This window comes from Haplochromis burtoni, unplaced genomic scaffold, assembly GCF_018398535.1.
Source record: "Haplochromis burtoni strain Fernald_Lab_line unplaced genomic scaffold, NCSU_Asbu1 Contig_141, whole genome shotgun sequence".
NCBI classification, from domain to species: Eukaryota; Metazoa; Chordata; class Actinopteri; order Cichliformes; family Cichlidae; genus Haplochromis; species Haplochromis burtoni.
The window spans coordinates 857975-871280 of NW_024582502.1; the positions used below are offsets into that span (position 1 = coordinate 857975).

The 13306-nt window shown below is 38.9% G+C and overlaps 1 protein-coding gene across 2 annotated transcripts in view; it reads left to right on the forward strand.

The window, feature by feature from the left end:
* chchd6a (coiled-coil-helix-coiled-coil-helix domain containing 6a) overlaps positions 1 to 13306 on the forward strand; it is a 74790-nt gene that overhangs the window by 12972 nt on the left and 48512 nt on the right. Inside the window, exon 5 of one of the 2 annotated variants that reach the window (XM_005931500.1) lies at positions 11994 to 12017. The exons of the other annotated variant lie outside the window; for it this stretch is intronic. Within the exon in view, the coding sequence (XP_005931562.1) occupies positions 11994 to 12017 (24 nt within the window). The remainder of the gene's footprint in view (positions 1 to 11993; positions 12018 to 13306) is intronic. 2 annotated transcript variants of the gene reach the window in all.

Here is a 13306-nt window from a genome sequence, read left to right on the forward strand (position 1 = left end):
TACTCCAGTGATTTAATTATTATGGTAGTGTAATAGCCAGGGTATCATTAACTTCGGTCTGCAAGTGTTGCAAGTTTTAAAAACTTCAGAATGTTTAAAATACTCAAAAGAAAAGAAATCTTCAAATGCATCTTTCAAAGTTCAGAATCTATGCTCTGCGATGCCTGGGTTTAAAAACTTTAAGCTTCAAGTTTAAACCAGAGTAACCCCGTTGAATTCAGTGACTTAAAGAGAGTTGTTTTGATACCATGCCAGTTAACGCTGGAAGCGTTGCTGAGGAGTTGTTTGTTTGTTTGGACTAAAAGAAGGCTTGATTTTAAGTTTGATGGTCAAAGGTGAGAGAGCTTTGCTTCACAAAACCCATTTTAGCCTTAAAAAGGGTTTCTATGATCTTTTTAGCCATAACTGAATAATTTATAGACTAATATCACAAAGCATTACACAAATATCGAGTTGTTAAAAATAAGATGATACTATGTTGGTATCTGTAAGTTTTTCTGGCCAGTTTTAAATGCATAAGTTTTTAAAATAAGGAGACACTGACTATATTGTACATTTTGTAAGATACCAAAGTTGATGCTATATTTGCTACATCTTGCACTTCTTAAAGTACTTTGATTAGGAGATGCATATAAACACACTAATTCTAGTTCTATGATCCTGAATTTGGTTTAATGATGAGCAATAAATCCAAGTTTTTCTCTGCTATAACTTTTAGGGTCTGTGGGTTTGAGCGCGCACACTAAATGTTCCTAAATGTAATGTCTCTGTTTACTCCCATTGCTCATGTCCCCCTTTTCAGCTGCAGTTGGCAAATTTTTAGGACCAAATGGGAGATCAGCATAAGTGACAACTATCTGTTGAAAGCATTGGAGAATATAGCAGATGAAGAAACAGATGTTGTCATCATGTTTAGTGTAGATTAAAGCAGAGACTAAAATGAGTCAGCAGCCCAACACACTCCCACAATCTCCAAATCTGATAGAGTATCCACAACATGCTCAGTCCATGGAGATCTCACAGCAGCAACCCACAGGACCCAGAGGATCCTCTGTTTAATGCCTACATTGGTCTCTTGGAATGAGCTTACACAATATTACACAGCACTTTGCTGTTTCTTGAGCTGTATCATTTCAGGAGCGCTCCTCTGTTACTGTGAAGTTCTAGCAAAGACTTGGTCAGATGTCGCAGCTAGGTGCTAGCGATTGATTTCATCACGTTGTTGTTGTTTTTATTTTTTGTTTAGTTTTTTTTCCCCACCTGCCGGTGTGTTTGTCAGACTGCCGGAATGAACCAGATGTTTTCTCTGATCGGACAAACCAGCCTCACTTGTTTATACCTAAAACCATATAATCAGTTGGAAACTCTGATGCTGATGGGGTGACAGCAATGTCTCTCTGTTACACACTCAGGAAACTCATTCAGACTTTGCTTATCAGTATGAGAGAAACAGCTGTGTTTATGCTCACACTCTCACACACACACACACACACAGAGGAGTGAGGCAGACTGAGGCAGATGGGACATGCTTCATTATAGCACTACATATGAGTGAATTGCTTGATGTTTTATCGTGTGCTCCTCTGACTGCTTATTTAGTCAGACATATGGTAACATGCTGCTATTATGCCATTTAGTTGAATGAAAAAAGGATAAATGAGTTGCTAAGTGCGCAGGCTTTTTCCTCCGTTTTCAGTGGTTTAGTAGCCTTTGATCTATTTTAACATTATTGCTCTTATTATGAAAAGCTGTAATCTTGCCTTGGTGTATAAGTTGGAAAAGAATTTATTAACAAAGATGTGCTCAGACATGCATGCTGTGCAGACCTTCCCGTTCTCTGAAAACTATTCCCAAATAATTTTCAGTTATTTTCAAAGAAGCGCAGCACCAACTCTCCTAGTTTCATTGGCACAGCTTCAAGAAGTTTGTTCCAAAATTTTCAGAATTTGTCACAGTTCTCATGTGGATTTATTCGTCTCAGTTATCTTCAAGTAATCTCAGACTTACGCCATGATTTTAAGATCAGGGCTATTTGGGGGCTGTACCATCTGTTTTCCTGCTCTGCTATTCGCTCATGATGATTCAGATGCATTTAGAATGGACCGAATCTGAGGTGCCTTAACGTTTTGGACTTTGCCGTAAAACGTTACTCACAAATAATCACCAACCTTGACCCAGTGTTTGGGAAGATAAAGACGACAAAGGAGAGGAAAAAGAGGAAAAAATGTAAACGGTAATGAAGCTAAAGCAAGGGGGGCAAAGAGAAGATGTAGCGAATGACCAGTAAAGAGAGAGGAGGAGGAGGAGAGGGTGCTTAGGAAGTAGGGAGAAGGGATGTGTGCTGCTGAAGGAAATGGTGTGAAGAGAGGTGAGTGACGGACTGAATATAGGAGGAGAAGGAGGTTGTGGAGGCTCGGGTACAGATAAGCCTGCAGGTTGTATCAGTAATTGTCATCTGCAGTGACTGAAATGGTTCTGCATGTAAAGCTATTAGACTGACAGTGTGCTCAAAAGCTACCTTCCCCTAAATGCAGAGTGAGATGGTGAGGCAGAAAGCCAAATGAGAAGGCAGACAGACGGGACGTTTGAGGAGTTCTTCAGGTAATCTCAGTTATTACAATAAAAAAAAAAAAAATGTAAATATTCAAATCTTTCCTACTTTAGTTTCCAGCCATCCATCATCTTCTGCTTCTCATGTCCTTAGGCTGTTGTTTTAAATGCTGAAATATGTCAATATGGTTTTTTTTCTTTTAGAGAATAGCGTATCTTGTAGCATATGTAGCACATTTCCCCAACAATGACAAAACAGCTGGCAGACAAAGAGAAAAAGAAAATGCCTGAACAAAAACCAAACCAAACAACAGTCTGTTCATCATATTCAATATGTAGCGATCCACATCCTCAAAAGAAAAAGTCCCCTCCAGGGAAAAAATAAAAGGACATGCAGTTCAAGAATAAAAAAAGGATAAAAAACAAACAAACAAACAAGCAAGCAAACAAAAAACACCCCAAAACAAACCAACCGCATGTTTTACAGTAAACTCTTTTTTTTATTTTTTTTATTGAGTATTCTGAAAAAGTCACCAAACTTTTCTAGTTACTCCTTCAGTACAAAGCTTGTTCTTTTTAGTAAAACGTAGGATTTTCATTTATACCATTCACTGCTAAATTTTGGGGCTTTTTTATGTTTGTGATTTCCCCAAACAAGGCTAGTATCTTTTAGGCACTCCAAATGTAAAAGTTGATCTTTTAATAACTAACTATCTACACAATCATGATACCAGAGGCCTGATTGCATCATTTAAGGTTATTCACGTAAATGCAGGGTTACTGAGAACAGTTCACTTCTTACATCGCTATAGTAACTTGTGCTGCAGACTTCGCCAGTTGCCATTGTTGCTAGCTTTCTTTCCTGCCTTCAGACTGGCTAAAATGTATTAATATATTAGTCTTAAAGAAAGTGCTTAAAGTACTCACACGTTCATAGTGGTTTTCCTCTCCAGCACCATATAATCGTGCGACTGTGTGGAAGCAAGTGTTGGCTAACTTAGTGAGTTGGAAGCTGCCTTCATGAAGCCAGATATGTTGAACTTACTAGGCTCGGGATATTGTACCAACATCCCAGAGATGTTAGCACACATCCCTGTTATTTGTTATTTCTTGGTAAAGAGACATATTGTAATAATTCACATGCTAGGTTGAATCATGTGCTTTTAGCAGATACTCCTTCTGGTAGAACTGCCAAACTGAGCTCCTTTAAAAATGGGGGTTAATTTTGACAGCGAATGTGTTCTAATTGTTGATTTGCTTGACCTAACTAAACTACCACATCACATGACTGTGCAGACTGTGTGATAACAAAAACATTAAAGATTAAGTGTCAGACAGAAAAAAATAAATAAATAAAAAGCAGTCTGCATGAAAACAGTAACTATAGATGAAAGAGAGGAGGAGGAGAAGGGCCAGTGGCCCACTCTTTCTTCTGTGTAGTTGGCTGGCTGTAATTATCAGTCAGATTATTATTGAGTGCTAATTTATTGCCTCGCTGGGAGCTATGTGTTAAATAAACGCAGTGGAGTAAATAAAGAGAGGGGGAGAAAGAGGGAGAACAGACTGCTAACGCTATCAGATGGCAACCCAACACACACGCTGCCCACGGGGGACGATGGAGATGTGTGAGTGTGTATTTATACGTGTCTGTCCCAGACATACTTACAAGCCCAAACATTAGTGCGCCTTGCCCATGTGGTGCGTTGATGATCCATTGCACTGTTAACACTGGGGCACTGAGGCTCTCTTCTTGTTTTTCCTTCTGTACTGGATCAGGGAGTTGGCCCACAATAGTTGATATCACTGTGAGAGACACTGACTAACAGCTCAACCAGCCACCATCTGTTGTCCCTACAGCTTAACCTCAAAACTGGTACGACTGATGTAGGGAAGAGCTGTTTCAAATATTAAAATATGTCTTTTCCCTTTTCTTTTTTTTTGTTCTTTGACAATCATAAAATGAGACCCAACTCTCACAGTTACACAACACCACCAATAAAAAAAATACAGAAACTCTTGCCTGATTTAACTTTGGTCATTCTGGTCAAACAGCAGTTTTTGTCGTGGTCCTCAGTGGTGATGGAACAAGTCAGGAGTTTACCCAGGACACAACACAGTCTCACCACCGGCCGACTCCCCCTGTGGCTTTAACCTCTTCACACCAAATGAACGCTGAGTTGAAGGGAAGCAGGAAGTGACACATTCTTGCAGTTATTTAGGTTTAATCCAGGCAGTTTGACCCTTTGGCTCCAGTAACCTTTGGTTCTAGAAAATGGTAAATGGACAGGTTCTTAAATAGCACTTTCCTACTCTGAGCACTCAAAGCACTTTACACAACTTACCTCATTTAGTCCAGCAACTGGTTTCCTCAGTTCCCAAACATTTATGGACTGTTAACAGAAGCAGAAAATGTGGGTTTATGACATTCCTAAATCATAGTATTCTGGGTTTTTCTTTTTCACCTTTTGTATGAGTTGATGTTGTATTTTCTTAAAATCTTTTAGTTGACATGTTTTTGTTGTTAAAGTACGCTGTTTTAAATTTGATTCATTTGAATAAGCACAGGCAGGATCCAAAGTGGCCTTCGTAGCTTTGTGGACTCTGTGTTTCAGAATAGGTTCAATCTTCATTTCTGAGTTGTGTTTGCTTGTTGGGGGAAAAAACAAAACCAAAAAAACAGTCTTTAACGTAATCACCTGTTATTTCTTTATACTTTGCTTGGGAAAAGAACAATGAAAGTAAAACATAGATGAAAATGTAGTATACAAGCCAGAAACCATTTTAATGAGTTTGCAATTCAATATTTAGCATGACCATCTCTTTTCTTCAGCTCAGCCTGAACTCTCTTAGCTTTCTTCTGATTGCTTTAAGTAGTCTTAAGTAGTTCTTCAGGCTTCTTGAAGGACATTATAAGCTCTTCTTTGGCTGCCTTTTGTTCAGAGCTCTGTCGAGATGATGTAACACTGCATCAGTGATGCTGATGTCCGAGCTCTGGGAAGGCCCGTCCGTGACTGATAGTGTTCCATCGTTTGTTTTTATCCATGTATGGTTTTAGTGCACTGGCAGTGTGTTTGGGACCATTGCGAAGCTAGAAAATGAAGCCGTTCCCAATCCGACGCTTCCCAGATGTTGCTGCACGGTGATTCAGAATCTCCCACTAGGTTTATGTGTTCTTAATGCTATCAATTTTGATCCCCAGCACCACTGACTGAAATGCAGCTCCAGACCATGACAGAGCATGATTCTAGTTGTAAAAGTATCAAATAATCATAAATCATTAGTAATGTATGCTTATTGCATCATCTTCATTATAAAGTTGAAAAATATTTTATGGCTCAATTTTCCATTAAAAGTTGCCCAAACGTGGCTTATTTGATAGTAAAGGTTGCAGGCCCCTCGGTATAAATAAAGCTTTTAGTTTAAGCTTTTTGTCACTGATCAGAACGGACAGTGGCGAGGATGTTTGCCTGTGGAGTTGGCGGCGTCTGCTTGTTAGTGGCTTGGTTGTTTCTGTTGTTTATTATGCTCGACCTCTGTAGTCTATTTGCCGTGCATGTTTCAGCCTCATGGAGCTACTGTTGAACCTTTAAAACTGTCTTTGTCACTTATTTCTCAAAAAGGGGGAAAAAGGGTCTCAGGCTAACGAGTCAAACTGCATTTCAACAATGGGAACTGTTTAGGCATCCCTGCTAGGTTTCAGTTACACTGTCGGATGTTTTTCCTTCTCTTGATCTGCGAGCTCGCCCATTGTTGCTGTGATTTTTGTAATGGTATCCTTGTCATTTTTTTTGTTTCATACTTGTTATCCGTTAGACCTGTCTTCTGTTTTCCCCTCATCATTTCCAGCTCTACCTTCCCTCTCTTACTCCCGCTCGGGTTTTCTGTCTCACTTTTTTTTTTCCTGCTGTCTCTAGCTTCTAAGTAGATGCTTGACACCTCCAGCTGTGCTCTGAATTGATTCATATGCAGAAGGTGCCTGGAGAGGGAAGAATATACGATAATACATTTGTAAGCTAATCTCCTGCTTAGCTCATGGCTAGTAACTGCTGTAATCAATTATGCACCTTGTTAATAACTGAAGTTATTTTCCTGCCCTTGCTTACATTTCTAATGCATTTGCTCTTTCTCTTGTCTCTAGTCATTTCTGTCATTCTCCTTTTCTTTTCTCAGCCAGGTATTTTTTGGAAAGTTTTAAAATATACTTCAGGACAATATATTTAAAGCAACATGTAAGACGACATGGTAAATTTCTCTTTAATGCAAGTAACTGGTCAGGCAGCAAAAAATGTGGCTTTTGTGATCTTAATGGTGGTTTAAAGCTACATTTATTTATTTATGTATTATTCTGTACATAATGTCTGTCTAACCCAAGTTCAGTGTAAAAGAAACACTGTTCTTTGTGATGAGTGCGTCTTCTGTTATCCTAGAAGCACAATGCTTAATATCCCTGTAATTTTACCGCGCTATGGACTGAGTGTCTCTGCAATTTGAATCCCTTCATTGTTGATTTCAGATGTATAAACCGATTGTAACTGACATAACAGAATGAACAGATGCACTGCGATAGCATTCATTTGAAGGGGTTGGACTGATATCACCTTGTAAAGGTTTATTATTTGAGTGCCTTGTGTTGTTGGTGAGTCATGTAAAAGCAGTTTCTATTTTCTTTTGCGACTTCAGCAGTAACACAAATCCAGTTTCTTTTAAAATTAGTAAAACTCATGCTACTGTGGCTCAAAGTTTTGGCTGTAACACAGAATTTGATTTTCATGCACTTTGCAGCTTCTGCTGTTGCTGGGGGAAGAAAGCTGCTTTTAGGGACTTTCAGTGGTCTAACAGTCTTAAGGTAAATAATGTCAATACCTGCTCATTTTTACCAAGTTTCAGTGTTTGCTGTACAACCCAGTGAACTAGGTGATGTTGTTTTCAAGCCTTGATTATACTCTAGGCTGGAGCCATGATGAGAGTAGTCATTGCTGTCATACTACTTTAAATTCTCCTGCTTGGGACCCATTCATAGTTGATGCGTTGTAATATAAATGCTCCACGGACCAGTCTGCACAGTCACAGTAAACGATCAGATGTGGATGCCACGTGGACCCTTGCTTTCACTGATAAATGACAAAATATATGTCACTCGGACCCGAGTGGATCCTAGCAGATTCAGGGACGTGGAAAGTGTAAGCAAGGCTTTAAAGCTGGGCAGTCTGTACCCTTGTTAAACAACTGATTAATGTGTAGTTTAAGGTAGTGCTGTTCACTAAAAACAAACTGCAGCACTGCTGCTGCTAGCGAGAGAAAGAAAGGGAAACACCAGGGAGCTTATTTCTGCCCTTCCACCATGAGCTGAAAAATACTGAATTATCTCAGAGAGCCTCATTCACATAAATGGAAGGATATCATCGGAACCACTAAAAGCGCTTATTTTTCCAGCACTGTTGGTCCCACATGACCTCATAAGTATAGGAGCCAGCCATATGAACTACATGGCTCAGTGTAATGCATTCTTTCAGGACGATTTCTTCTGTAACAAACTTTGAACATCAGTTACATTGGATAGATTATGATTTTAATAGGAAAATTGTGACACTTATTTTCTACCAATGCTTGTTTCAAGGGCAATGTATCTGGAATATGTGACTGTTTAAAAAGGAGATAAGATTTAAAACTCTCCTTTTTGCCTTATTTTGATCCCGAACTCATCTTATTAAAATGTTTCCAGTATAGTCATAGCCCATAGTTTTCATGGTAAGAAGGTCACACTTGACTTCTTTACTAAAGCGGTAATTGTACAAAAAGTATGGGCTCAGTTTGCAACGTTTAACTGACTGTTATTTATTAAGTCATTCATTTCTGTAGACACATCTGAGTTTTGCAGTGATGCCCACATGCTCAGTGAAACAAAAAGTTAAAGAAGCGATACCTGGAATCTTTGTCAGCACACCGTTATCTAAACGTGTAATTTTAGTCAGCCCATCAGACAGAAACGCCCTCTTTCTGTTTTCTTTCATTTTATGATGATCGATCAGTGTAGCCGCTTACCAGACACATTAATTTCAGTTATAAGCAGACAAGCCAACATTAAACTAGCGATTAAATTAAATGACTCTAAAGATGGTGTTAATATTGATTTCGTGCATTATCGTCCTTGATTGTCAAGTTTCTAGCGATCACTCTGACCATCAGCACAACACTACCTGTGTCACCTTTCTGCTGTTTGACCGTGTGGTCATGACAGTGTTTCTCAACCACTGTGCCATCGTGACAAATGATCAGGTGTGTCGTGGAAGATTATCTAGTTTCACCTGATTGGTATTCTAAGTGACAGACGTGAGTAACAGGCAGAACAATTACATTCTTTTCCACTAGAGGGCAGTACAACATCTTGCTCCAATTAAATGGGTTGCCAACTGCCAGTAAAACAGAAGAAGACGAAGAAGAAATTACATAGTCATGAGACAGCGCAGCGCATAATAGCAATAAATTAATATTTGAAAAGAAAAAGTAGTCAGGTTGACCTGGGTCATGGAGAAACTTCCGACCCAGAAGACGGCCCTAGCGTGAGTAGTGGTTAAAAGAAAGCAAAAATGGTATATTGGGGACAAACGGAGCCAATTCTGCTATGCCTGGTGTGTGGGGGAAAATGATCAATATGCTTTTTGTGACATTTTTGTTTGGTGGTGTGCTGTGATTTTTTTTTAATGCGAAATATGTGCTGTGGCTCCAAAAGGTTGGGAAACACTAAGTTATGGTGACTCTGATTTAGCATTTCCGCGTTGCCAGTTCAAAGGTGGATCGAGCTAAGTATTGAAAGCATATGTGCTGTGTGGTGCTTAATATTGCTCTGAATACAGTCAAAAATAAGATTTAGACTTGGAGATGCTGTTTTAGTTGTGGCTTTTTGTCTGTAGGGGGGGGGGAAGCATCATTGGGTAACAGACATGAACCGACAACGTCCGGTACCCAACAGAAAAATGGACAGACTCAATAAACATCAGTGTGTATACTTGAGCCATCCTCTTTAAGTGCATCGTGGTGTGGTGCTGCGGTGTGTTGTGTGTAAAGCCACGCTTGGCTGGCTGTTATCTACCATAGACTTGCAGGTCCCTGGAGGGACACCAGAGGAGTCATCTGATTCACTTTCAGCCTCGTCTTTGACTGCAAATTAAAACGGGACCAACACAGACAGACACAGATAGAAAGGAGTGCAGCTTTTTTTTCTTTTTTCTTTCTTTTTTTTAATTAAATCTCTTCTGATTCTACCTAATCCCCACCAAACCGATACTTGTCTAACATAGAAAATGAACACATGAACAATTTCAGTCTCTTTTCACCTGCATTAACATGCACCAGCTGCAGCCTTTCACCCGACAGTGGAAGCGTCTCTCCCGTCAGAAGCCCTCTCGCTCTTTGTCTCTCCTCAGTTAAGGTCTGTTTATGAAACACAGACGATTGGCTCTGATTTGATTTGGCGTTCAGCAGCCCTGATAATTATGATGAATCTTCCCCCCGCTGTACGCGTGTGCATGTGTGCGAGTAGACGCTCTTCACCTCAGTTACTTGCCGGCGCTGCTGCTTTTCAGTGCCACTGAGATCTGAGACCTGCGATACAAGAGCTTTAAAAATATTGATTGGCATTAATTTGCCTGGAGCACCAGATGTGTAAGATTTAGTGCATCAGGGCACTTCAGATAGTGACAACCTGTCAATCTCAATGATAGTTTGCAGGTATTATATTTTTCTACATATTGAGTTTTTCAGTGTAACAAATGCACCCATCTGGTGGTTTTTGAACTTTAAAAATCATGTGTGATGTTGTAGTGTCTTTAGCTAATTATATACAGCTTGTCTAATGTGGAAACTTCATATATGGCTTTTGCCAGATGCTACAAGCTTCATACTAAAGAAACATATCTTGATATGACAATCATAAAATTCTCCTATTTCATTATATAATCAAATAGTGATATGAATATATAGTGAGTGGAACTTGCGTTGATGGTATAATTTGGAAATGCTAGCACTAACAAAAAGATAGGAGGTTAAAATTTAGAGAGGCAAGGTTGAGAAGGTTTGGACATCTGGATAGGAGGGGTGGTGAAGATGTTGAACACAGAATTTTGAATATGGCGCTGCCAGGCAGGAGGGAAAGAGGAAGATCTTAGGGGATGTGAGGAAAAGAAGACATGCAGAGGGTTGATGTGACAGAAGAATGCTAGGGATAGCATGAGACGGAGGCAGATGATCCACTGTGGTGACACCGGCGTAAAGCAAGCAGCTGAAATAAGACGATCTAGGAGATCAGACAGAATGGCAGGGGTCTCGCTCCCACTTGTTCAGAATGGAACCCCTTATGTTTCTAGAGAAAGCATGTGGCTTTCTTCATAGTCTGTGGAAATGCTGCTGTTGTGGTGGGAATGGCGATCTAAGAAGAGAGATTTGGCTTAAAGCTTTTCTAGGTGTTTAGAGTCACCTGTGTATCCAAACGCTGTCCCCATGTTTATTTGCCTTTCTATGAAACTCTGCTTTGGCAACAGTGGGAAAGAAAAACTCCCTTTTAACAGTAAGAAACCTCTGTCAGAACCAGGCTCAGGGAGGGGCGGCCATCTCCCATGACCGGTTTGGGTTGGCAGGGGGGTGGCATGCTGAATTCAAATAGCTAACATGATTCAGATTGTCTGAACATTGCAGCTTTTCCTTTAATGCAAAAGAAGACAAATGAATCTGTCTTGGAGGCCTGGGTCATAAATTGCCTGTTTCTTCATTAAATTAGTTTAACTGGTGAATTGTTTTAAATTAACAAATTGGATCATACAGATTTATGACACTGGATGCCTAATTAAAAGCAGAATTGGTGGATCTGTTGTGATCCTGCAATTCTGGTAGAAGCTAATTAGATCAGATCATCTTATTGTGCTAAAAGGCCAATGTGCCAATCAGTGAACAAGCCACATGTGTGCCAAACATCAGTATCACTGCATCTCAAATGGAAACCTGGATTTATTTAAAGACCAAACATTTGGAACAATAATATGTCTTTAATCTTTTATTGATATTAGTTGCACATTAATGTTGTTTTATTCAAGAAATGCAGGTTAAATATTCAGTTATATGATTGTTCTACATTCTCAAAACATGTTGTGCTAATCTGGAGCCACTGTGGAAATGACAAAAAACATGTATTATGTTCAGAAATGTTTAATTATACTTGATACATTTGGTGTTACAAGGTTAATCTTTTGCAAATTCCTATTGAATTGTTTACTTTTTGTTAGAGATGAATGAGATTGCATGCATGTTTCTTGGGGGAATCTAATCTGATCGCCTATGCTTTTGATTACATGAATTAATGGTCCTTCCTGTTTGTGCTTCATTCTTTCTCGTTTTATCCTGCTTTGTTTCTCTTCCTCCTTCACTCTTTCTCTGTCCCCCAACATATCTAGTCTGCAGATGAGATAGAATCAATGGTAAGCTTCATTCTGACCTTCAAAAATTCAGCCTCTTTTGTCCTTTCCATCTATTCCACTGCTTTCTCTCAGTGTTCCCTATTCTGCTCTTGCACAGGCTACAGGTCACTTTAAAACAAAATTGAAATTACCATTTATGTGTTGATTAGAGTCATTCTTAATCATTTCTGTTGAGCTGAAATCCTTGACAGCTGGAAGAGTGAAATATCTCTAAATTGCAGCATCTCGTGAATTAAAAAAAAAAGAAGAAGCAAAAACAACTTTGATTTGATTGAATTCAAAGCAAATCGAACCCCTCCTTTCCCGCTTCCTTCCTTCCTCCTTATTTTTTATTTTTATTTTTTAAACGCACTCACTATTCTAGGCTCTTCATCTCTTCTCAGTTTAATGCTCCTCCAGCCCTTTCATTCAAATATTCACATACCTTCTTCCTACTTTTAACAGTCCCTATTCATTCTTTTATCTCCATTGCTTCCGTTCTTTGTTTCATTACTTTGACCTTGCTTTCTTTATACATATGGCAACATTTTTCTGCTGTATAAATATATAACGTCAGTCACAAAGCACTGGAATAAAATCACATTTTGTTACTATAATGTATCAACAGCAGTTTCTCTATGGCTGTAACAAATAATTGATTTCTTCAGTTAGTTAATTCAGTGCTTTTTAAAAGAAAATGCCAATATTGGCCCTCATTTACAGTAATAACTATATGTACATACAAATCTGTGTATGTAATCATCCATACAAAAGTTTCACAGTCAAATCATTGATTCATCAATAATTTATCAATAAATTTGTTTGTACTTAACAAAAGAATAAAATCCTGGCTGTCTTAGGAAATGTACATCTAAGTCTTTGAAATAAATGCTACTACTACTGCTACTACTACTAATAATGATAATAATAATGATAATATGAAGAATAAGGCCATTATCTATAATTATCTGACATGGCGTAAGACATGCTCAGAATTAATACAAAAAAATTCAATTGCATTTAAAGGAAACAAAATGGAAAGGTGCAGGCTTACAGTTTAAATTTAAACCTATTCCTCATCATTCATTAAAAACATCAAACACTCTTGTCTGAAAGAATAGTTTCAGTTTCTTCAGACTTGGAGTTTCTCCTGCTTCCTTGCCTCAGAGGTGCAGGCTTTTTATGCTTCACCAGGAGAGAAATGGGGACAGGATGCAGCTCGCGTAAGCCTGTTGGTTCAGAATGATTCAGATTTTCGAATTTACGCTCAGTAGTAAGTGATTGGCCGGTGTGCACATTTCCTAAATGCA